The sequence below is a fragment of the Sorex fumeus genome, unplaced genomic scaffold (genome assembly GCF_029834395.1).
Source record: "Sorex fumeus unplaced genomic scaffold, SorFum_2.1 ptg000075l, whole genome shotgun sequence".
In the NCBI taxonomy this organism is placed as follows: Eukaryota; Metazoa; Chordata; class Mammalia; order Eulipotyphla; family Soricidae; genus Sorex; species Sorex fumeus.
In genome coordinates this window covers 26,560,678-26,586,711 of record NW_026606132.1, presented here as the reverse complement: position 1 = coordinate 26,586,711, position 26,034 = coordinate 26,560,678, and the positions used below count along the sequence as shown (strand labels likewise).

The following is a 26,034-nucleotide window of genomic DNA, read 5'->3' as shown; positions in this document are numbered from 1 at the left end:
GTTACCCAACCATCTGTGCATTTGATTTGACTATTAGCTAAACAGTGGGAAATATGCAGAATTCAGTGTTAACTCTGTACTTAAGCCACAGCACTGTTAGTTCTTTGGTGCATGATCTTAGACAAATCATCTGAATTCTCTGGGATTATTTCTCTCACTTGAGAAGTGGGAAAAATATTGCCTATCTCATAGAACCAAGATAAAACTAAAGTAAAGGCCCTCCCGTTGATCATCGATTTGCTCGAGCGGGCCCAGTAACGTCTCCATTGGAGACTTTGTTGTTACTGTGTCTGGCATATCGAATACTCTCGGTAGCTTGCCGGGCTCTCTGAGATGGGCGGAGGAATCGAACTCGGGTCGGCCATGTTGGCTGCGTGCAAGGCAGACGCCCTACCCGCTGTGCTATCGCTCCAGCCCTAAAACTAAGTAAAACCATGAATATTAAGATGTGTTGCAATACAAAAAGTTCTATACAATATAATTTCTAATATTGATGAGCTTGTCTCTAAACTACACTTCCAACCTTAAACCTAAACTACAAGTTCCAACCTTATGTATTCGACTGCTGCTTGAAAATTTCCACTAACATCTGTCAGATATTTCAGAATCAATATATTCCACAGTATCAAAATTCTGAATCTCTATTTCAAGGTAGATATTCTCTCCTGTGGCCCCTACGTTAGTGAGGTACAATACAATACATAGTGGGTACCAAAGGATCCCATAGGCTAAACCCTTCGCTACTACCCACATTCAAAATGTGACCACAAAAAGCTAAGAAGAATACTTGAAGAACTTCTTAGCTCTTTTGCTCACCCACCCCACCCCACCCCCACCTTTCCCTGCCCTATACTGCATTCAGAGTATTTCTGTCCTGGAGTTGACCCCCTCTACCAAACCTAGGTAAGATTCTCAGTATTTTCAGATTTTCTGCTCTGGATCATTGCAGTGTCTTGAGAAATCAGCTTTGTCTGAGCTCACTCTTCACCTCCATAGAAGCACGTCCACCATATTGGTCAGAATAGTTCTTTAAAAACATTCATCAAACTATGCCTGTCAAGCCGCTCAACTTAAATCCCAGAGTGGCCACTAAAAGAGAAATTCAAGTTTCAGCACTACCGCACTCAAGATGTACTTCCCAGCAGTTATCAAATATTCTTCCACTCCTGCAGCATCCTCAATAGATCATGTTCTCTCCAACCGCCTGACCCTTTTGCATCCTGATATACTTTAAACCTTATCATGGAATTAGGGCTCCCCCAGAGTTTGACGACTTGATAGTCAAATGGACACCAGAGCTTCTCTGAAGTAGATTTCTTTAACTTTCAGTAATTCTTTTTCCCCAAACACAATCTCAGACTAAAGGCAATCACCACCTTTGAATAGGAACATGTCTAAGGAGATATAATCAGTGGGCAGAACTTGAGGTTATTTGTCAGATTATTTGAGGTGCAGCTTTTGTTTGTGTTTGCTTGTTTGTGGGTTACATCTGGCTGTGCTCAGGGCCCAGTCCTTGGTCTATGCTCAGGGATCATTCCTGGCAGTGTCAGGGGACCATATAGGATGCCAGGAATTGACTCTGGGTTGACCACGTACAAGGCTAGCGCCTCACCCACTGTACTATTGCTCCAGCCCCTTAGGGTGTACTTATTTTTGTTCAGGTGCATTGCAACCTTTCTAAGGTGATCCCCAATAAGTTATTAAGCAGAATAAAAGAACCAAGGAGACACTTATGTACTTCCTGTTATATGTGTGTTTTTATGTTTCTGTCAACCTGAATAAGAGTCTTCATTACTTTGCTACTAAATATACTGTAAATAATTACACACAATGTCTGACTAAGCAATAATAGCATTGGACTATGGAGTATGCAAGGGTACTGTCATCTTTCTTCAATCAAATTTCCAAAAGAATAGAAACTGAAAATCAGAGAACAAAACTTCCCCAAGAACATTCTGAAAATGCAATGGCTAATTGCAGGGACTGTGATAATATGAAAAATTCTTTGCAGCCTAGATCATCAATGCCGTTCTGAATGGGCTGTTCATGCATTTCTTCCTATAATCTACATTTATACTAAGTGTAAGCAGCCTCTGAGTGAAGACCTAAGGGCTTGCTAGTGAAGAAATTGCAGACCTTTGCTGCGGGGTTGGCTTTGTGATAACTAAATCAGTGTTTCTCAACCTTTTCCTGACCTTGGCCCCTTTTCATTCTTGGTTCCTTCCTGTGGCTCCTTTGTTCCCTCAGTTGACAACTGCTTTCAGGATTATCATCCCTGTTTATGCAGTTTTCACCTATTGTGCCCTTGGGGTCCCAGAGGAGGACATATGGGGTCCAGTTGAGTGGCGTTTCTAACTTTTCAGGCAGCCTTTGATCCAGAAAGTACCAGAAGCATCAAGATAACGTGTGTGTGTGTGTGTGTGTGTGTGTGTGTGCAAGTGCACACACATTTTTTATGTCATTGATTACTGAATGTCACAGAGTTGCTACCTGTGAGGAGACTTTGTCATTTTAAGTTTTAATGTTTTGGCTTGACTCTCTTAGAGCTTGAAAACTTGAGACGTCCTATTGAATCTTATCCTTTCTCTTAAGATATTCTTCATTCACTGTGTCTGAGGATTCCTTTGCTGTTGAGCTTATATCAGACTGACACCGGCTTTCCTGCAGGGGTGGTCTCCACTTCCGGTTCAGTTTAAGATTAAATGTTCAATTTGTGGGTGAAAGTATTAAAAAGATTCCTATCTCAGGACCTGAGAAGAGATTCAGCAAATCCTTTACAGTCTTTGCCAAATCTTGATTCCAATTTTAGTTTTTTATACTAAGTTTATGACAATGAAAACATGATTTTTTCTTTTTCTTTTCAAGGTTGCCCATAGAAACAGGAAGTTTCTGTTTTTTTTTTTCTAACCCATCTCGGAGCCCTGTCTGTTTCATCAAAGATCTCTAGGTAGTCCTAACAAATCAGGAGGAACTGAGGCCCAAACAAGGATGTTGTTGAAGAGAGGAAATATATGCTTTTCACAAAGCATATATTTGAAATCATGAAGTTCTCTGGTGAATCCCCCTCTTGGTTTGTTGGAACAAATGTTTTTTTTTGTAGCACAGGCTGCTGCACACTGGGGGATCCTGGAAAAGCTTCCACCCAAGGAGACTCTTAGAGTATCTGAGCAAGTTCAACACTCTCATTGTTACAAATGGTTGGTGGGCACATAGATGAACTACCCAAATGGTTTTCCATAGCCTGGAGAGAAGTTAACAGGCTACATTTGATAAAGGCACCAAGGAAAAGTGGTCTTCCTGGGAATTTCAACAAAGCTCCTCTCCTTCCACCTAACCCAGAGGGCAAAGAAGCATCGCTGTTGAGGAGGGCCAGGGAAACAGACTCGACCATCCACTTGCCTAGTTCCAGAGATACCAGGAAAGCACTCTGCTTCTGCTGACATTGAAACATGTTCTTCCTCAGCACCTTCTACCTTTGGGAAAGGCTTTTTTGAAGCTGAGATGAAGGAATGTGATTGTCAGGATTATTCATGAGCAAAATCCCTGTGCCATGAACTTCAGGCTTGGGAAAATAGGCAAAGTAGTAAGCCATCTTGACTACATGGTGTGGCCTGCAATTCCCAGGGATGAGTCATCTGCTTTTACCACCACTTGAGAGAAATGATAATGACTAGGCGGCCTTTTGTGTGCCCTGCATTTCCATTTGCTCTTCTTCCTATTTCTTTTATTTCACGTTGGAATTAGAAATGGTAACATGGGTTTCAGAGCAGATTTCTTTCATTTTTACCTCCTGCTTACTTCCTTGAGCTACGCTGGAATTATAACTGCCAGAAGTGGTTTCAGAGCAGAGAGCCTTGAGTTCTGAGGCTGCCTAGGAAGCCCGAGAGGAGCTTTCATCATTCTCTATGCTCTGAGCAGAAAGACAGAATGGTCCACAGGCCTATAATCCTTCCTGGCTATACTGCACACTTAAAACGTCTGGAGTGCATCTGCCACTTGAAATGAAATGATTTGGGTTTTTTGTATGTGTCTTAACTGCTTACCCACATGAGGCTGTAGGTCCCGTGAAGGCAGGACCTCAGTCTGGCTTGTCACTGTGTCCCAACACTGCAGAACCACAGATGTGAGAAAGATAGGAAAGGCTACAAGTATGATTCCCCTTACTCTAGGCAAAAAGGCACAAGAACAAATGTTTCAGGGAAGGATCATAGATGAGTGGCATGAAAAGAGAACAGGAGTATAACTGAGGGCTTTATTTTATTTTTAAAAATATACTGTGTATCTCTCCCTATTCTTGCTACATGCAAGATGATTCCAGTTCCACATGCAAGATGATTCCAGTTCCACTTCTGGTTATTCCAGACTTAACAATCTAGGGTTAAAAAAAGCAAAATGTTGGTGCTCCTAAGTGAATCAATTTCCCCTCTATTTAGTGGCTCTGCTTTGCCCAAACAATAGGAAACATCTGTTGCCTGTCCAGTGCGAGAACCATTTCTGCTCCTTTCCTTACTCCTTTCTGGACATAAACAAGTATGCCAGAGGAACAGAAACAGTGAAGCGACCCTGGTGCTCTGGCTTTCTTTGGGATTTCTATACTACGTAGAATGTCACAAGCCTTTAATAGGTAGCTATCATTGGAAGTAGGTTCAGTAGAATATGAGGAAGCCAACTTGGAGCCTGTTTGCTATATTAAGCCCTGAATCTGTCTGAGCCCCTTCCCTTACTTTTCAACCATTCTGAATTTTGAAGGAACAGTGGGGTAATTATCCTGCTGAAACCTCAACACTCACCACCCCACACACCAGTCTTGCAGGGAAAAGCTCTGTGTTCATTGCTATTTACAAATTCCACTCTGCACAACTCTCTGTTTCGGCAGCTTTCCCAGATCCCCTCACTCTAGTACAGCTTCCGTGTCTTCAAAATCTCCCATTGGGACTCGGGCACTTTGCTCCAGAACTCAGTCCTCTACCTCCACCTCTTTGTTCAAATTCAGTGCTGCTCCTCTTTTGGGGACAAGACTCCATATAGGTCTCTTTCCTACCCAGCACCTGTGGGGCCAATTGAAGCAAGTTGTTCGCTGGTATCTCATGTTTCTTAAGATCTCTTATAGGCTTGTCACCTCTATCACATCTTCTCTCCTCTCGCCCACTCAACGACATTACAGCAATCTTACCTTCACTGCCCTGTATCAGAAAGACTTCACTTTATGCTCTGTATTCCCACCAGCTTGCACAAACATCTTGTCACCTCCCATGTGACCTTCTCCTTAGCCTTCTTCTTTCTGCACAACTGCTTCACTAAGCTGCCTCAAGGAGTTGTTGTCAAAGCTCCTCATCTCCAACTCTGAGTCTTTGTTGACTTCAATCATCCTTTGTCTCTCCTCCCTACCCTTTCTCACAATATGTACTCATCTTAGAAACTTTCCTTATTAAGGTTACTACTGAAATGTATTGCTAAACACAACGGTCAGTTGTTAGTCTTATTCCCCTTGCTGTGCCTGTGGCAGCTTACTACTGATCGTGCCCCGACCCCAAATTTGCCTCATTCAGTTTGTTATCCATCCAGAGACTATAAAACCCAGCTCCTGGAAGCACGCTACCGCATTGGTGGCCGCACAACATCTTATTATCTAGTTCTTACTCTGGAGAATCTGGAAGGCTACCAAAAGTATCCTGCCCACATGACAGAGTCTGGCAAACTCCCCGTGGCGTATTCACTATGCCAAAAACCAGTAACAATGATGGGTCTCATTCTCCTGACCCTGAAAGAGCCTTGAATGTGGCACTTTCTAAAATCTCAGGGCTAGGACGAAGGAGACGTTACTGGTGCCTGCTCGAGGAAATCAATGAACAACAGGATAACAGTGATATAGTAATACAGTGATCCACCCAAATTACTGGTCCTTGTCATTTATTGTTCTTTAATGTTGGTTTTATGTTGGTTTAATGTTCTTTAATATTGGTTCTTTAATGTTGGAGTTCCTTGGAACTCGATTCACTCATCTTATGGCTTTACTCACTCCTATGCCTATCACATCAAGTAGCATGGTTTCTGTGCCACCACTATGATAATTATTACCAATTTTTATACTTTTATAGTTCTGGTCTTCTTTTCTGCCACCCAAACTTTAGACTTATCAATGCATCTGCACTTAAAGGTCCAAAAGACTGTGTCACCAAGTGTGTCCAAAATAAAATGTCCAACCTATCTACTAAAAACAAACCAAAACAAGCAAACCAAAAATTACAGCAAAGCAAAACAAACCAAACAACAAACAAGCCATGTTTTACTTATAGTCTCACCTATTTCAGCTAATAACAGTTCCATCTCTCCTTTACACCTCATGTCAGGAAACCTGGGTGGCTGTACTTTCAAGACATGTGCATAGTGTCAAAGTCTATTCACTGCAGTTACCCAGTTCTGAGCCACTATCATTTATTTTCTGAATTACTGCAAGTTTTCCTCCTCTGGTTGCTAAAGTTGTTTCCTGTTTTTATCTTTGCATCATTACTTTCTTTAAAACAGGGTGACCATTTTTAAAAACAGTCAGATTATGCTATTTTTCTGCTCATAACCCTCCCAATGGCATATATATATATATATATATATATATATATATATATATATTGCTTTTTGGGGTCACACCCGGCGATGCTCAGGGGTTAATTCTAGCTTTGCACTCAGGAATTAACTCCTGGCAGAGCTCGGGGGGGGGGGGACCATGGGGGATGCTGGGAATCGAACCTGGGTCGGCCACATGCAAGGCAAACGCCCTACCTGCTGTACTATCATTCCAGCCCCTGGCTTTCATATTTTAAAAGCAAAGTAGAAGCTTCTTTTTCATGACACTGTATGAGGTGTAGACCCACTGTGTAACCATCTAATCTCTTCTGCTATTTCCTCTGTGTTCATTCTACTTCAGTCAAACTGGCCTTCTTCTTTCTCCTGGAATATTCTAGCATGGTCTGACCTAGGATAGTTTTTATTGTTTTGTTTATTTATATTCTAGATTGGCTCTGTGTTCAGACATTTGTCCAATGCAGTGCCACCTTCTCAATGGTGTACCCCCTTACCACCCTGTTGCTGACCCCAGTACTCTCAAGATCAATCCCCTCACTCTGCTGATCCTTTTACTCAAAACCAGTTATTATCCACTAAAGTGCTATAAATCTGTGTATTATATGTTTTCTCTAGGGTTGGGTTCCTCCTCCTGAGGATGTTTATCCCACAAGGGCGAGATTTTTATTTGGTTTAGCACCTGGGCCAGTGCATAGCAGCACACATTGATTCGATGAATGGATGCATTCGTGAACCTGTTTATTTTCACTCCTACCGTACTAACTTCCTCTGAGAAAGAGGAGCCCAGCCCTCACTCACAGGGCTAGTTGTCTATGGGGGGAGAGGGCAGGAGTGCTGTGAGCAGTGCCCAGTTCTTCTCTGGTCCCAAAGGCCTGATCTAAAGACTTGGAAGAGAAGGATATTCAAGGAAGGAACTAACAATAGGAGCAGATGCTTCTGGGGCTCCAGCTGACCTGGGATACAAACAGTGACTTTCTGTTCTTCCGCGAGGCTCTCATGACTTACCAGCCAGATAACTTACACAAGCTCATCCTGTCCCTTCCCTTCCAGCCTTTCCCCTGAACTCCTTTATTCTCAGTGAACCTGCCCTCACTTCAAGGTTCCATACAAAGGCTCTTACCAAGTTTGTCAATAACCTCCCAGTAGCATTTATTATTAGGCAGATATGCTGGAGCGATAGCACAGTGGGTAGGGCGTTCGCCTTACAAGCAGCCAACATGGCCGACCCGAGTTCGATTCCTCCGCCCCTCTCGGAGAGCCCGGCAAGCTACCGAGAGTATTCGATATGCCAGACACAGTAACAACAAAGTCTCCAATGGAGACGTTACTGGGCCCGCTCGAGCAAATCGACGATCAACGGGAGGGCCTTTACCTTTACCTTTTTATTGGCAATAATAATCATAACAAGTACTGCAAACATGTTCTGGTGACTGCTCACCACTGTCATAAATATTTTACACATCCCATGGCATCGCATGTGAGGTGGGGAGCATCATAGTCCCCAATTTACAAATGGCGAACACAGGGCTCAGGGTCCTTTAGGTGACCTGTTTATGGCTATTTAGCTAGCATGTATAAGATGAAAAATTGAAAATATAGACACAGTCTCATCTGGAGTGGAGTAGAAAGGCCCAATACAGTCTCCATCTACTTGAATCAAGGAGTCTACTGAAGAACAGTTCTGACATGCGATGTCACCTTGCTCTCTAACTCTCACTTTGCCTGGTAAAGAAAGAAAAATTTCTTGGCTTGGTATTCAGGGATCAGGGGCCAGCATTAAACCTTGTTGCCTATCAAAGCCTGGCTATCCTCTGCTTTCCCCCTTCAACCTCTTCTACTCCCAGGTCAGACCTGCAGATTGTTATTTCTCCCACTGTCTTTTCCTAGTGGCTCAAGGAGCTTGGGCTTTCCACAAGGTCTCACTTACTTAACAGGCTAAGAGTCTTGCATAATTTGTTGGATCTTATGCTTTTTTGCCTTGGCCTAATGGGAACAGCATGTTGCCTCTGTGCTACAGTTTGGGCCAACCTAGGAGAGGAGCACACAGGTGCTGCATCCAAAAGCTCTGGCTTTCTCTCAAAACGCTAACCGCAGTTAAGCATGTGATGATTTGATATTGGCTATTACATGTGACCATTTACAATTGATAAGGAGGTGGCTAATGGCTATTTTGATCAACGGGTAGTTTGGTTTTGTTATAAAATCACAGCTGCTACTTAAACACTTTTGCTTGTCTCCAGCTTGACTATCACAATCACGATCATCCTGTTGTTCGTAGATTGCCTCGAGCAGGCACCAGTAATGTCTCTTTTTTCCCAGCCCTGAGATTTTAAAAGAGCCATTTCAATGCTCTTTCAGGGCTAGGAGAATGAGACCTATCATTGTCACTGGTATTTGGCATATTGAGTATGACACGGGAAGTTTGCCAGACTCTGCCGTGCAGGCAGGATACTTTCGGTAGCCTGCCAGGTTCTCCAAAGTAAAAAATGAGATAATAAGATGTCTTATTCGCTGCCGTGTGCTTCCGGGAGCTGGGTTTTATAGTCTCTGGGTCCTGGCCGTTGATGGGACCACCTGGTGCCGGCAGCAGCTGGTGGGTATAACGCCTACCTACTGAAAGATGGAGGATCTGGGTGGAGAAGGCCCAGTTCCGATCCGAGCAGGCTTGGAGATCTCAGCCCCGGGACCTGCCTGCCTGGGTTCCTCTGCCAGTTCCTTCATGCATGAGGCTTTTCCGGATTTGTGGAGAGTGATCTCAGCATGGCTGTGGCTGGTTCTGGAGGTCTTCGGCTGCTGGGCCTCTGCTTGGGGTGGGGAGGGAAACTCAACCCGCCCCCCTGCAAGGGGCCCTGGTGAGGACAGCCAGGCGTGGGGGCAGGAGACTCTGACTGATTGCAGCTTGATTATGAAGCTGGGCTGGAGCGATAGCACAGCGGGTAGGGCGTTTGCCTTACAAGCAGCCAACATGGCCGACCCGAGTTCGATTCCTTCGCCCCTCTCGGAGAGCCCGGCAAGCTACCGAGAGTATTCGATATGCCAAACACAGTAACAACAAAGTCTCCAATGGAGACGTTACTGGGCCCGCTGGAGAAAATCGATGATCAACGGGAGGGCCTTTACCTTTACCTTACTTTTACCTATATGCATATATATATATATATATATATATATATACACATACATACATATATATTAGTGAAACACCATGAGGCACCGTTGTAGACTTACAAATTTTTGTGCTTGGGTTTCAATTATACAATTATCGAGTACCCATCCCTCCACCAGTGCCCATTTCCCACCACCACTGATCCCAGTATCTCTCTCCCCCACCCCCCCAATCCCACCCTGCCTCTGTGGCAGGGCATTCCCTTTTCTTCTAAAGAGAGATATATTTGAAGTACGAACATCCCAAGGCAAGCAGTGGGCAAATGCACCTACACACATATTTATTGAGACAATAGATGTGAATGTTTCTGAACAGTAAAATAAAGTGCAGAATGCAAGGTTTATTCCGGTTCCTGCAACTAACAGCCATTCCCCACTCTCTGTCTTCCGTCTGTCTTCTGTCTGTCTTGTCTCCTAAGCCTCTTATACCTCCTCCCCCTCCTCTCCATCTTATGAGTCCTTTCAGTGAAACCTCCCTCAAATTCCTCTTCTTTCCTAAGCTGCGCGATGGCTCATTCACATCCGGGCAGCAAAATTACTGGGAGAAAATTATGTTCTGGCCTGACCTGCCTGAGAACACTCTTGACTGCCCCAGCAGAGGAACCTACTTGAAGAACAGTTCTGACATGCAATGTCACATTGTTCTCTAACTCCCTCTTTGTCTGTCAAATAAAGTAAAATATCTTAGCTTGGTATTCAGGGCTCAGCACTAACTCTCATTCTTTCACACTCTGGCTTTATCTCACATTATCTCTTTGAAAATGCTCCCATTTCTTTATCAAGCATCACACATCTCTAATTTCAGTCCTTCTTGACTGGCTTTCTGTATACCTCTTCCTGGAATATACTAGCACTGTGGCAGAATTCAAGTCAATGTGAAGCTCAGGTACTTCTTGAGCTTGTAATAATCATAGTATAATATAATATAAGTCATGCCAGTCAGCCATTGGGTGCTGCACTCAACCTGGCGTGGTGGGTTCAGATCTACCAAACCAGCTTCCCTCTCCTAACAGAGCTCAAATAAGTAGTCCAGTCCTCGGCTGGACCTGGGAAGTGCAGGATAGCAGATGGCCAGGCAGCTTTTTCTTTCTAGCATGTCCAGAACATTCTGCATTTGTCTGACCCCTCGTCTGCAGCCTGTCTCCTGAGGGCAATAGTGACTACAGAATTTGCAGGGCATTGGTGGAAGAAATCAGGATCACTTGCTAAGAAATTATTCAGACTTGCCAGAGAGAGAAGGCAAAGTATTAAACCAAGCCTGCAAGACCCCGTGTGCTTGGAACTCCTTGTGGTCGGGGCTGTGATGAAAAGCAATCAGACTTCGTTTTCTGGTTTGATTTAGTTGCTTTGGAGCTTACCCCCCCCCCCCAAACACACACACACACACACACACACACACACGGATTGGTTAGGAAGCAGTGTGATGAAGACCACTTCAGCACGAAGAGATGTGGAGGTGGTGGAGAGGGGTGGTGAGATTAGCGAGGAACAGCAAAACCTCCCCCAGGAGCCATCAATGGGTGCCTATGCGGAACCAGAGGTTGCTGCAATGTTTGGGTTTTCTTTAGACAGGGCGGGTGGGGGGGCACACACCTGGCGGTGCTCAGGGTTTACTCCTGGCTCTGCTTTCAGGAATTACTCCTGGTGGAGCTCAGAGACCATACGGGATGCCGGCGATTGAACCGGGGGTGGCAGTTTGCAAGTCAAGCCCCCTACCCACTGGCCTATAGCTTGACCCCTGACCCCCTCCCCCCCCCTTTTTTTTTGGTTTGGAGCCATACACAGCGGTGCTCGGGGGCTTACTCCTGGCTGCGCTGAGGATTTGCTAGTGGCAGGCTCAGGGGACCATATGGGGCTTGGAGTCGGCCACGGGCAGGGCAAGTGCTCTCCCCCTGGAGTGCTCTCCGCTCCCCAAACCAAGCGCTTGGGGCGGGAAGAACTCTGCTTGAGACTCTTGATATGTCCTAGCTGGGGGAGGGCCGACTGATTTCTCCCCTCCCAGGCCCCCAGCCCCCCCCCGCACCCCAAACCTGGAGAGCCGGTTTGAGTGAGGAGGCTCTTGGGTACCGCACCCCATGCAGGCTGCCTACAAGTACCCTCGGGGCCGGCCCGAGCCGGGGAATATTCCTATCTTCCCGGGAGGACGCGGATCAAGTCCCGGGCGGCAGATCGGACCCTCACTGCCCGCCACCGCGGGGACTAGCTCGGTCCGTGTGGCCAGGACAGTGCCGTCACCGGGCGCCTGCCGCCTTCCAAGCGCAAAGACGGGCTCGGCAGGGCTCGGCGTTGGCGGGGGTCCGCCCGGGAGCAAGAAACGGTGAGCAACAGGTGGGAGAGCCGGGAGAGCCCGCGCGTGAGCCCCGCGGCCCCCAGACCGGGGGGAGGGGGTCGCAGAGGAGGCGGCAGCCCCCCTCCAACGCCCCGTGCCGTCCCCTGAAAGCCGAGCGTGCGGTGGCCCCTGGCCCGTCCTCCCTCCGCCTGGGCGCGCGGCGGTGTTGGCGGGGGGGGGGGTGGAGACCGGGGTCCCCTCCTCCTCCTCCCCCCCGCCCTCCGGAGCACGCGTCCACGGCCCCCTCGACTGGCCGTCCGCGTGCCTCGCCGGAACTGCCCAAATCCGGGGCGGAGCCGGTGGGGGGGGGGCGCTCGGGGCGGGGCGCGGGGAGGAGTGAAAGTTGGAATCCCATAAAAGCGGCCAAGCGGCTCCGCACCGCCAGACCGTGCGCTGCGACGTCCTCAGGACAGTCGCCCCGGTCCCCGGCACGATGTTAGCGAAAGTTGTGCGCGTGCTTCTGCTCCTGACAATGATCCTGACAGCGGGGTGAGTCTCCGTCCCCAGCCCCTGCAGCCCCCGGCCCCGGGAGGGGCGGGATCCCCTTGGAGGTCTCGGGACCGGGACCTGGGAGGTGGGACGGCAGCGGCTTGGCCCGGGGCGTTCGGACCCCAGATGGTGGCGGGTCTGTGTCTCCATCCCGAGCCCCCGCGGGCCCCCGTGGGCCCCCGCACCTGGGACCCTCGGCCGGCGGAGCTTGCTGGGCGGGGTCCCCTCGGCGGGGCGCGGGGCGCAGAGCGTTAGAGGTGGGACGGCAGCAGCCGCGCCCGGGCGGTTTGAATCCCAGACGGGGGCGGGTCTGTGTCTCCGTCCCGAGCCCCGGCAAACCCCGGCACCCGGATCCCTTACCCGGTGGGACCTTGCTGGGCGGGTTCCCCTTGGGAGGGGGGCGCGGGGTCCCGGAGGTGGGACGGCAGCGGCCGTGCCCGGGGTGCTCGGACCCCAGACGGTGGCGGGTCTGTGTCTCCGTCCCAAGCCCCTGCAACCCCGGGTACCAGGGCCCCTCGCCCTGGCTGAGCTTGCGGGGCGAGATCCCCTCGGGTGTCGCGGGGCCACTCCATCCCCTTCTCCAATTTGCGCGAGCAAAGTGCGGAAAGGGTGGTCCGCGGAGCTTCCGAGGGCTGTGGGGGTGGGGGTCCGGGGTCCGGGGCGTCGTCGGAAGGGGGAGCCCCCCAAACGGAGCATGCATGCGTGCGGAGAGAAACGGTTCCTGAAACGTCTGACGGTTTCGATGCTGGCTGGTGCGTCCTCGAGGAGCAAATTTGGTTTTCTCTGAGTGGCTGCCAAGCGCCTGGCGCCGAACAACTCCGCGGGCGCCTCTTCCCGCCACTCGCGCTGCCCAGCCCGCAGGCTGGCGGGAGTTGACGGTTTCCAAGTACGCACAGGCACACTCCCCTCCTCCCTCATGCCAGCCACACCCATGAGCCCTGAGTAGGCTGGACGCAGGACCGGGACTGCTGGCTGGGATGTCACCAGGGGCCCCTGGTCCTCCGTGGCCCCGGGGCCGCGCTAAGACAGCTGTCTCTCGCTTTCGTGGCTTTTTAGTACTAAAGAAGGCTGTTGGGTATTTTTGAGCTGGTTGCTGCTAGGTGCCAACTGTCAAAGTTCCCGGTGTTCTCCAAGTTTCCCCATGACTCCTGGCCTGCGTCGTGCTTGTCTGTGAGGGGGACAAGTGTCGAATCTCTCTGCCTGCGTCCTCTGGACAAGGGCCATGTGCCTCTCTGCTGCTCTCACCGGTTCTCTGGTACCTTGGGGCGGGGTGGGGGCAAAATTTTGTGAATGCGTGCTAAGAATCCACATCTCTGACTGAAGAGGGCTGGCCGGAATAGATGCCATGGTGACTGGGTGGCTGGAGCCAAAGAGGGGTCTGGAGAGGACAGGAGCAGGGAGGGGGCGCAGGAGGCCCAGCAGGAGGAGGGGCCGTGGAGACTGACAGCACTGATGCTGGTCAACATGGCAACGGGTGATGTCAGGAGCCCCGGAGCGGGCAGTAGGTTGTGCTGCTGCACGGGCAGGCACCTTGCTCTGGTCCAGTCATGTGACCCTGTGCACGTCCCCATCCGGGCCTCGGTTTCTCCATCTTTAAGGTGAAAAGGAGGTACCAATCGAGTGGTCCTTCTGATACAGTTTTCTGTTTCCTGTCCCCCCCCCCACCGCCGTGGTTACATTAGCATCCTCAGTGGGGCCCGAGAGGAGTGAATGGGGGGAGCAGGGAGGGTGCAGATTGGACCATGGAATCTGAAGGACTGCAGCTGCCCTGCCAGGCCCCATGGAAAGCCCCACCTCTTCCCATGCAGTAATCTTTCTACCCCGAAGGTGGGCTGAGTGGCTGGCTAAGGGAAGGTGTGCATTGCCAGCACAGCACCGTAACGCCAAAGAGCCCAAAATGATGGAGAATTGATTCTTTTTTTTTTTTTAGTTCTTACTAGCCAACGCTCAGGATTGCAGTAACTGGCTGACCGTCCTCTGCATTTTCTTGGCACACAGTCAAGAGAGGGGGCCCTTTAGTGGTATTTAGAGTTTTTCTCAGTTATTTGTTCTCCTCTTGAACCTTGGTGTTCTTGCTTTGAGTGGCACAAGCTGGGGGCCTGCTGCAGTCTCGGTGATCTTGGCTGGCAGTGCTGGGTATCTCATAGCAGCGGCCATCGTGTATTTAGAGTAGGGGGCTTGCAGAGGATTCTCGAATGTGGTCTCTGAAAGTGGAAAATGCTTCCCCACCCCCAATTCTTCCTTTGCCCACAATAGGAGTTGGTTACTTCATAAATGAGCAATGGCGTAGGCTTCACAGATCCACATGCCATTGAGCAGTTCTAAGAGCTTGAAATATGGCAAAAGTTGATGTCTGTGCTCTCGTTGTCTCTTTCCTGGTCTGAAATACAGAGCCCATGCTCTCATCTCCTGCCTTGTTAACCCCTTATTTTAGGGAGCATACAAATGGAAGCAAATATAAATCATGAGTGAACGTTTAGTGGATATCACCAAGTAAACATGCCCTGACAGGAAATTGAACACACACACACACACACACACACACACACACACACACTCTCAGCAAGCTTCACCACCTGTCTCTTGCCAAATACACTGTCCTTCTTCCTTCTAGCCTGATATTCATTTTGCTACGGCTTTAAAAATTAAAATTTTTCCAGAAAGAAGGGGGAACAGTAGGGCAAACCCCCATACGCCCATAACCATCCTCATTAATTAACAAACCTGGCCACTTCCACTCACACCCTTCATTTTTTGCTTAAACCATTTTAAACATCTGGAGCCTATCACTCCATGTGCACTGATTATAATATGAATTTCTAGTCTTAACTACCTGAAAACATTTTTTAAAAAGTCCCTCTTCAGCTCACAAGGAAAAATCCTTTTAAAGTCTCAAGGTTGGTTTTGCTATTTTTTAAAAATAAATAAGTACCATAAAAAAGAGATCATGGAAAGTCACCAAAGAACAATAAATTAAAAAGAAATTGATGAATATAAGCAAACACTGGCCCGTAATTTACTATTGCTAATTGTTATTTAACCATGCTTTCAGTGAATATTTATTTTTGCTCTTTCTGTCACAAGAAGCATCAACTGGGACTCCACAGAGTGTTGAACAGAACTGCTTATATACTTATATGTATATATTTGCTCACATGTTCTAGGATAAAAGCACCACATATTACATCCAAAATTGAACCTACTGCTCCAAATATTGTCTATGGCCCCATGCCAAAGCCCCCTGAGGAGAAGAAGACTTCACCTGAGAAAAAAGAATCTTATGATTTCACTCCTGTCATAAACAAGAGAATGTCAGAAGCAACTAGAATCCTGGACAACATGTTGGCAAACTATGACAGCTCACTGCGGCCTGGCATTGGCAGTAAGTGGCAAAACACAGTTCCCCTCCTACCATCCTGGGCAGAGTATGAATGGATGCAGAAGGTGGAGTATGGGCCTGGGGCACATGTGGGCGGGAACATCTGTTACTGACCTGCTGCTAGGCAAGAGATTTCAACTTTAGTCCCACCCAGCAATGCTACTGACCAGAGTCTAGATGTTTTCCTTCTGACAAACTTCGTTTTTCCAACTATAATATGAGATGCCTGGACTACATGCTTAGCCTTGGAGGTCTGTATAGTATTCTAGGAAATGGGTCTTGAGATTGACATGAAACAAGAAAGAAAGAAATGGGTCAAATGTTGAACTTGGGCAGTGTGACCCTACTCTCCCTGTTCATGTCCAAAATTGATGTGATCTACCGTTCTTGCTTTCTTTACAGAGGAACCCACTGTGGTCAACTTTACGTTCATAATACATTCATTTGGTCCACTCTCTGTTGTAAACATGGTGAGTACTGAGCTTTAATTGAAACATCTCTTAACCTGGGGGAGCTGACTTAGAAAGCCTTTAAAATGCTTAGTTTACTATTCCGTTTTTCTGTAATGAGCATTTTGCTGATGGAGAGAGGAGATGTGTGTGTGTGTGTGGGGGGGGGGGATTGCCAACAGTGACTGAGAAGGAGGCCTGTAAAGGTGAGTCTTTTGCTGCCCGAAGAGAACCTCCAGAACCCTGACTCTGTGTACCAGTCTTTTATTCAAAAGAAAAGCAATTCAGCAACTTAGAAGACCACAATCCAATTGCTCTTCTGATAATGATTTCCTTCCTCACATATATAGTTACCAATGCTTGCTCTTAGATTGTTTCTTCATTTTTCTCTAGTTCTTTATCTCATGTTACGCTGCTGTCAATCTCGGGTCAGCACTGCTGTATTATGCTTTGTTACTTCCCACCTGAAATATGCAAAGACCAAGCTCTGTACTGATTCTAATCTATCTATAAACCTAGTTGTCCAAGTGAACTCAGGGTCTTAGCTCTGAGAGGATATTTCCAGATAGGCATTCAAAGGTAAGTAAATATTCAAGGAAGAGCAAGGTATTTCCATAGGCTCACAGGGATTGTAAGATCCCCCGCTGTGCTGCTCTGTCTGGTTACCCGAGTCTTCAAGCATGGTATACTCATGCATTGTTATGTAACAAATTACCTCCAAACAACATCTCTTAAACATGAATAATTGTGGAATACATGTTCGGTGTTCAGAAATTCAGTCCCGACCTAGCTGAGTCCTCTGTTTTGGAGATTATCACAGAATTGAAGGTAAAATATCAGTTTGGGTTGGGGATTATCTGAAGACTCCACTGAGTTACAAACTCAATTCAGCTCTTCTTTGGAGAGTGTGCAGAACCCCCTCCACCAGCTTTTTCCATGTGGCCTTACGATACGGCACCAGGCTTCTTCCAGAATGAGCAAAAGCATAAGAGAAAGTGGCCAAGGTGAACATCACAAATGTTAATAATCTGATTTGGGGAGTGACACCCCATCCTTTTATGTGATAGTTGAGGCAGCTCACCCTTATTGTAAATCTCCGGAATCCTTATTCAGTGGTCGTAGCTCTTTGTTTTTTGTTTTGTTTTGCTTTGTTGTTTTTTTTTTTTTTTTGCTTTTTGGGTCACACCTGGCAATGCACAGGGGTTACTCCTGGCTCTGCACTCAGGAATTACCCCTGGCGGACCATACGGGATGCTGGGAATCGAACCTGGGTCTACCGCTTGCAAGGCAAACGCCCTATACCCACTGTGCTATTGCTGCAGCCTCGGTCGTAGCTCTTTGTGTATGGCTCCCTTAGCCTCCAATCAGAGCAGCGCTGTGTAAACCCTAGCTTCTTACACCCTGGGTCAAGTGTCATGGGATGTGGGCTTGTGAAATTTTCAAAAGATTTCTGAATGGGCGTTAACTAAAAATTCGTTCAAAATCAACTGTACAATGAATTCAGGGTCTTTCTGACAGTGCTAACCTGTGCTATATTTCTTGGGTGAAAAGGGATGCAGGTGAAAAAAAGTTCAAGAAAGTCCTGATGAATCACATAGGGTCAGTCTTCAAGAAGAGAAATCTCAGTCCACAACATGTGGTTTGGAATCAGTTTTCTACCAGCCTTCGGTCTAATGTTGGGGACCCTTGACCTGATCTTAGAAGCTGTAGCCAGTCTTTTATTAACTGCCCAGTGCAGCATCAACAAGTGCTAAGTCTGCTTCTTGCTGTGGTAATTCTCACAAATACTCCTTCTGAAGCCAATTTCATGACAATGAATTTCTAGAGTTCCAGTGGAGCTTAAAGTGATCTGCACCCCAAACCTCCCTGTCACACTAAGGAAAATGTGTTAGGTATCAGTCGGTGTGTAATGAACTTACAGTTGCCATCTTGTTAAATAGAAATGAAGTGCTAATAAATGAGATCATTTTATAGCTCTTCTTCTCCCTTGCCTAAAGAGAGTAGGGGCACAGCAAGGTTTGGGGAGGAAAAGGCTTCCTTGATTGCCAAGAGTCAGATTTTGCAGGCCAGGCTGGAACTGCCAGGGACTTGGGACTGTAGCCACTGTGAAGGCTGCCTGTGAAGCTCAGTAGGGTTCACTTCCCACCACAACCCATTACTTCTTTCACTTACTTATTCTAGAGAACATTCTCAGTCTGCAAGACTGATTCTTTTTTTGCTTTTTGGGTCACACCTGGTTATGCTCAGGGGTTACCCCTGACTTTGCACTCAGGAATCACTCTTGGCGGTGCTCAGGGGACCATGTGAGATGCTGGGAATTGAACCCGGGTCGGCCAGGTGCAAAGCAAATGCCCTACCCAAGGTGCTATTGCTTCAGCCCCTAGACTGGTTCTTGACAGTGACTCTCCAAGTTTATTTTTACCTTCCCCATTGGGAGTCTGTTGACCGTCAGGGTTGTGGGTACATTGTCCAATGCAGGGCAACTCAGACTCTGCATGGGAAACTCGAACCTCGGTGCCCAATTGAATTTTTAGTGCCAGTGAGGTAAGACCCAGAGCACAAGATTAGGGGCAAGGTAATGAAGTTTTCAGCACTAGAAACAGCCGCCACCATTGACTTTTTCTGTGTCTTAGGCCAGCCCCTGAGGAGAAGGTTAGGCTAGCCTTCACTGTTCTACTTGAACCTAGTTGTGGTACTTGATATTTGAGATCATTTTATAGCTCTTCTTCTCCCTTCAATACCAGTGGGGCACAGTTCTAGTTCCTTTTTTGGTTCTTTTTTGTGCTATACGCAGCGGTGCTCAGGGCTTATTCCTGGGTCTGTGCTCAGGGATCACTCCTGGCAGGCTCAGAGGACCATATGGGGTGCTGAGACCGAAAGCAAGGCAAGCTCCCTACCCCCGTTTTACTCTTGCTCCAATCCCAGTTCTAGTTTCTTATGCTTATGCCTGTTAAACCTCCTCCTTGCTATTTTGCAGGCAGTTTAGGGGATAGATTATAAATAGAGACCAAACAGTCATGTGAATAGTCATGAATATGCACATACACATTTAGAGGTTAGGGGCCTTTGTTACAAGGAAAAAGAAAAGCACAACGCAGAATGAAACGAAATACATTTCTCTTGTAATTCAGCTTCATTTTAAAAACATAAACTCTGGGGAATGAAGGATTGAAGTTAATTACCATGTGAGTTCCCAAATAAAAGCTCCGAAGGGAAACTTCATGGTACTTAATCAGAGATTGTGTGTTTGTAGTTTGTAAATGTTTAAACGATTTCACACTGAGACTATTGGTTTGCTATGGGCATGAGCCAAGAGGGCGATGATCTGGCTGGAGTAGCACCACGGCCCTACAAGGGAGGGGTAGGGAGGAGTGGTCCCAGTCCATGTAATTATTGTCATTTCTAGATGAAATGTCTCTTCCCAGACACTAAGCTGCTTAGAACTGTTCTTTATTTGGGAAATATCTCGAAATGGAAAACTACCACAACCAAACTTCTACTTCTTTCCTTATACAAGGTGAAGTGGCTTGATAAGCCTATCCAAGATGTTAGGAGGAGATTCTTGAGGTCAGGGAAGGAGCTCAGGAATTAGTAATGCTTCTCAGGAATGAGGTGCTGGCAACTATCCCGCTCAACTGAAACAAAGCAAAACTAAACATTGAATGAGGTCTTGGATTTTATCTCTTTGTACTAGGGATGTAGCTCAATGGTAGAGCATATACTTTGCATGGGTGAGGTTCTGGAGTCCATCTTTGCACATCCAAAAGAAAGAGAAAAGTCTTGATCGTGTAATGTTCTTTGTTAGTGCAGTTCCACATGTATACTTTTCTGTATTCCCTACCAGGAATATACCATCGACGCCACCTTTCACCAAACTTGGTATGATGAACGCCTCAGTTTTAATGGCAGCTTTGAGGACCTTCTTTTGAACAGGCACTTGGTGAACCAGTTATGGCTCCCAAACATCGATATCAAAAATTCTAAGAGGATCCAAGATCAAGGGCATGACATGAACACTCGTATGGCCCGCATCTACAAAAATGGCAAGGTGCTGCACACAACTAGGTACGTCAAGCCACTGGAGTCTATCAGCACTTTCCTTCCCAGAGCACCAGCCATGGGCAGAAATCTCCTCCTTCCAAAGGCCCTCCCCTCCTTTCTAGACCATGTGTTTGATTCCTTCACAGAAAGCCAACAGATACCCAGCCCTTAACATAGAAAGATATCCTTGAAAGTGACAACAGGTTCATGGCAGAGCTGGGCCTGGTAGCCAGTTTTCCTGCTCCCAAGCCAGAGCTCTTCCACTGTAATGTACCAATATGATTGCACTGCCTGAATGACTTCACCCCAAATGATAATTGGCTCTAAGGGCATTTCCACAATGGTGGAATCATCTGGACAAAGTGGAAATGTAGAGATTGGAAACACCAATCTGGGTGATTTAATGCCTGCCAAAGGGAGTTTTATATGGGTTCTATGGGGGGGGCGGGAGTGTGGTAGTGCACATGAGGATATTGGCAGATCCTGGAACCCGGGATGGGTAGGAAAGTACAACCCCTTGAACTAAATCCCTATGTTTCTCTGACCATGGAGGTCAGAGTGACCAGATACTTTCACAGTGCTCTTCCTCTCTTTTGCTCTCTCCTTTGAGCTCCATGTGTTAAGCCCCACAGTTGCTATTCATTGGAGGCTTAAGTTGAGGATACTTAAGTTCTTAGAACTAACCTAATTAGATTCCTTTCTCCCTTCCAGGATGATCATTGATATTGGATGCCCAATGCAATTGAACAAATTTCCACTGGATTCTCACTCTTGCCCTCTGTCTTTCTCTAGTTGTGAGTACCTTCTTAGGTTTCTGGGGCTTCAGAGTCATGCTGGGCCCTTCTGTTTTTGTCATCTTTTCTTCTGATTTTCTCCGAAGATGGTGCCAAGGTTTCTCTGAATCTCAAAGTCCATTCTCATCTCCTTTCCTGCTGCCATTGCTGTTATTTATCCTGGATCTCATGCTGGGACACCCCCCCCCCCCTTTTCCTTCTACCCCATCTCGGGTCATTCATCTACTGCACCCTGTCCCAAGCATGTCTACTCCTCTCCATCTCTATCACCAACCATCAATACCTTTGTTTTTTTGCCATCTTCTACCACCATCTTCAGTGACCCTCTTGTAACATCTCTGCTTTGAAACTGAACATATCCAGTACTAAATACATTGGCCCCTTCTAACCACTGCCCCCAAAAGGAATGCATTTCTTTTTCCTACCTGTTTCATTAAAATGCACCATCATCTACTCAACGGCTCAAGCCAATAATTTTGGTGCCTCTTTGCCTTGTACATCTGTTGCTGTGCTCTCTACCATCCCTGATGCTCTTGTACATTTCTCTGTATTCTCACTGCTTCAACTTTCATCCTGCCTTCATTCATTTGACTGTGCCTCGATTGCTGCACTGGTCTCCCATAACTGGTTTTTCTGCCAACAGCCCACCCTCATATGATCACCAGAGCGACCTAGTTGACGCATCATCAAATCTATACCAGATCACTTCTTAGTTTTGAAGCCATCTGGAGCTCTCATGCTCAATTCCAAATTCCTTAGCATGGTTTTCACAGGCTTTCATAAAGTGACCTTGCTACACATCCTGCTCACATCATGTGTCTTCCTGAGTTTTGGGCATTTTCATCAGTCATTTTCACCTTCCTGTTAGAGAATACCTTCCCTCACCTCTTCTCTCTCATCCATATGCAAAATAATTTTCTGACGTTTAAGTTTTTTGCAGTGTCACCCTGCATTATGAAGTGTCTTACTGAGTGTGTTTCAAGTGGTCTTTCCCTCCTGTTTGCCCACTGGTCCTCAGCTAAGGTTTTTCAGAGCAGTTTCATATGACCACTCACTGTCTTATTCAGTAAAATATGGAAGTTTGGGAGTTGGGCTCCGCCTTGGTCGCTCTATTTCCAGCACAGAACTTGTACTGAAGAAAGCTCAGTAAATGCGCTTATTTAGTGGACTTCAACAATGAAGTAAAAGATGCAGGATTCCAGAACCGGGTAAGATGACTGTGACAGTCCAGGAATCCAAGGCATTATTTAGATTTCACGTTGGGGGAGACCTCGGCTGGGCTACTTAGTCTCACGAGCACAGGCTCCTGTAAAAGGCATCATGGTAGATTCAACATAGTTATGGTGATCATAGGTTTTCTGATACTGTCCTTAGACTTAAGGCAATGGTTCCTGGGTGTTACAGGTTCCTGACATTCCTTACAAGTTTTATGACCCTTCTTTCCACATTGCTTTACAGTTTTCTATCCTAATAGTGAGGTGATCTTTAAGTGGAATAAGCTAGACTTTAATACCACTGCTGCCTGGAAGCTGTTCGAGTTTGAGCTCCAGGGAGTGACCAATACGACTGAAATCACCGATACCGAGATTGGTAAGTGTTTTTTTGGAAGCCAAGGTATCCAGAGACCCAGGATGGAAGGATGACTGGATATGGCTTTTCATACATATAGCATGCAACTAGCCCATCTAAAAGCTGTAGAACATGGCTCCTGTGTTGTAAATGCTAGGTACTTACAACTGTGTGCAGAGGAAACAGATTTTGTGACTATGCCTCAGTCTTGTTTTAATAAAAGGCAATTACTTTGCTAAGCCTCTCAAGATAAAATGTTAGGTAAACATACAGGTTTGATTGATGTCATATTTTACATTATATTTCAAAGTGATTGTTAAAACAGGTCTACTTTGGGGAATGGAGTTCATGTGAGTTCTTCATACCCAAAGCTGTTCTGTGAAAGTTCATACTAATGGAGTGTAGAAACTAGAGTTCTAATATCCCTTTGGTGTGTTTGAAAGAAATTTCAGATGCTATAGCAACTGTTGCATCAACATCTATATTCATTTTGGTTTGGGGACCACACAGGGATGTGCTCAGGGAATACTCCTGGCTCTGCACTCAGGGATCACTCTTGGAGGGTTTGGGGACCATAAAGAAAGAATTCTCACGAGCACAGACTCCTGTAAAAGGCTTTGTGGTGAAGTCACATAGTTATGGTGATCATTGGTTTTCTGATCCTGTCCTTAGACTTAAAGCAATGGTTCCTGGGTCTTATGAAGTTCCTGACATTTATGAATGTCGGTCCTCAATTAGATATAAACACCTTTGCTTTATTCCTAGGTGATATGAATGAGCCTGGGTGTTGAGCCTTTCCTCAGTGCCGCCACAAATGTGGTTTCTTTTTTGTGTCCTTCAGGTGAATACACAGTAATGACGTTTTACTTCCATATCACCCGCCAACTGGGCTTTCTGACCATCCACCGCTATATCCCTTGTTCATTGTCCACAATGCTCTCCTGGCTTTCCTTTTGGATCCATAAGGATTTTTCTTCTGCCAGGATCTCTCTGGGTAAGTGGGTGCGGCAGGTGCCTGCCTGAACACAGAATGGATTTCTCCAGTCTTCTTTCGGTAGCAAGGTTTTGGGGCCAGTGGCTGACCTATCTTCACTTTTCTGTGTTGGCAGGGATTACCGCTATTCTCACTTTGTCCACGATAAGCAGCTTAATCAAGAGGAAAGTACCCAACATGACCTGTGGCACTGTCTTGGATTTCTATGTCGCCACTTGCTTCGTTTTTTCCTTCTGTTCTCTGTTGGAGTTTGCTCTGATTACCCTCGTGACTTACAAACGAAACAAACTCCATGTTCCAAAAATTCGCCATGTATGAACAGGTTATGGGAGTCCTGGGGAGAGTTGGGGTATGCAGAAATGCAAAAGAGGGCCCTGGGACTTGAGGTCCCTGGTTGGCAGTTTTCTTTACACTGCAAAGTGGGGGAGTTGGACTTCCTGAGGTGGTGGTAGAGATTCTAGGAATGATGAAAATGGGCCCAAGGCCAGACTCCCCACAGAAGCTCGAGATAGAACTTGTCCTCTTCTCTTCCCTCTTGCCTGACTTCTCTGTTCTGTTACAGTCTCGTTCCTTTGTCCGCGTACACATCTCGGCCCGGGACAGTGCCTATCTCCGCGCCCGTGCCCGTGCCGCGACCCGACTCCATCTCGAAGGTTTGCTGATGGATTCTGACAGCAGTGACACCGAGGGTGAGGAGCAGCAGCGGGTGGAGGAATGGGTGGAGGGAGGGTGGGAGCGCCTGGCTTGCCCTAGACAGGTGGCCGACTATCCTGACATTGCCCACCGCCCCGCGAGCTCCTGCAAGTGGTACCAGAAGTTCTTCTGCACCTTCGCCTCCTGCCGTGGTGGGATATGGCAGGACGGCCGCATCTATATTCATGTCTACCGCCTGGATGCCTACTCGCGGATTTGGTTCCCACTGGTCTTCGTAATTTTCAATATTGTCTACTGGTCTGTTTGCCTGAAATCATAGGCTCTAGCTGACACCTACCCTGTGGGCCAGCCTCCCCAGTTCCTCTGGAGGTCCCACATCTCTTGCTAAGGGAGCTGGGATGAGACAGCAGCAGCAAATGAAACCAGAGAGTATCTTTCCTCCACCCTTTCCAAACAGGAGCCAGCAGTGAAGCGGTCTTTGCAAGCTCTCTCCCTCCCTAGCCCGTTCATTAACGCTCCTTGGCAAGTACAGTAGCCTGACTCTGTTCTCCAACGGACATTTATTATGTTTCAGCTAAAATTCACAGACTGTCAGTAGCCCATGTCCTAATATGCGGCCTATATATAAATGAATTCAGTCCTATGAGAGTTCTGACACCCACTGGCTTTCCCCCCAGAAACCCAGTGCTGCCTTTGTGGGGACAGGTCTGGTTCTGACTTCAGCCTTCGAGGCGCCTATCAATTGCTCTTCTCTTACCGACACCTCCTGAGGATACTGGGCAGCAAGAGAATGGCCCGGGAGGACCAAGACCTTTAGCTTTGGTTCTTACTGTGTTGGTTTTTCCCCTTGCCCCATCCCCCTGCATAGAGAGTGACTCGGAGATATTCATTTAGAAACAGGGGATCCAGCAACTGAACGTCTTTGGAATAGTATCCCTCCCTGTGCTGTTGTGGTACCTTCCTCTCTCCACCCAGGCCCTCCCTTCATCCTTCATCTGCACTACCAATTCAGTACCATACATCCAGAGTTTATATCTATCTCTATCTATATATCTATATAATTATATAAATATGGATATAGGTATAGATATAGATATAGATACAGTATAGATACAGAGAGAGACTTGTGTGTGGTAACAGGAATAACCCTCTGTTTTGTATATGCCACCACCCTCCTTGACTAACTCCTGTGAATCTCTGTAACTTCCCCAGTGATTTTCCTAGTCCTTCCTCATAGTCCAGGCCATGGTGGTTTTTTGGGGTCAAGATAAGGAGCAGGCATTTCCTGCACAACCTGCGGACACCAAAGGAGTGTTTTAGCCCAGCCCCTGGGCCCCTGTGTCGACCCCCGGTTCTACCTGGGGCACTTGCACAATCATAATAAACCAATTGAATTCTCTAAAATGTATACAGCCCTTTACTGTTACAAAGCTCCTCTGAGAAATTACTTTTATCTTGAACTTTATCACAGTTCTGTAATGTATCCAAGATACAATTGTTATTCCTATTTTGCAGATGAGATCCTTGAGTCACAGATTTCAATGGCACAGTGGCTCTTACTGGAAACTACCCAGTAACCCACTGCCACCGTC

The 26,034-nt window shown here is 47.0% G+C and overlaps 1 protein-coding gene across 1 annotated transcript; it reads left to right on the top strand.

Annotated features, from left to right (window-relative positions):
* The first annotated feature begins 12,450 nt into the window (after positions 1 to 12,450).
* Positions 12,451 to 25,259, top strand: GABRE (gamma-aminobutyric acid type A receptor subunit epsilon). The gene is made up of 10 exons (XM_056130269.1): positions 12,451 to 12,562; positions 15,727 to 15,944; positions 16,344 to 16,411; positions 20,235 to 20,455; positions 21,143 to 21,225; positions 22,684 to 22,815; positions 23,636 to 23,788; positions 23,904 to 24,100; positions 24,351 to 24,739; positions 25,148 to 25,259. The coding sequence occupies exons 1-10, from the start codon at positions 12,507 to 12,509 to the stop codon at positions 25,257 to 25,259; spliced, it is 1,629 nt and encodes a 542-aa protein (XP_055986244.1). The 5' UTR covers positions 12,451 to 12,506.
* Positions 25,260 to 26,034: the final 775 nt, after the last annotated feature.

Excerpts from the sequence above, each read along its gene's own strand:
- GABRE (XM_056130269.1), top strand. The coding sequence starts at position 12,507 with ATGTTAGCGAAAGTTGTGCGCGTGCTTCTGCTCCTGACAATGATCCTG. Across the intron at positions 16,412-20,234 it reads CACTCTCTGTTGTAAACATG|GAATATACCATCGACGCCAC; the intron begins GTGAGTACTGAG and ends ATTCCCTACCAG. Across the intron at positions 23,789-23,903 it reads TTCTGCCAGGATCTCTCTGG|GGATTACCGCTATTCTCACT; the intron begins GTAAGTGGGTGC and ends CTGTGTTGGCAG.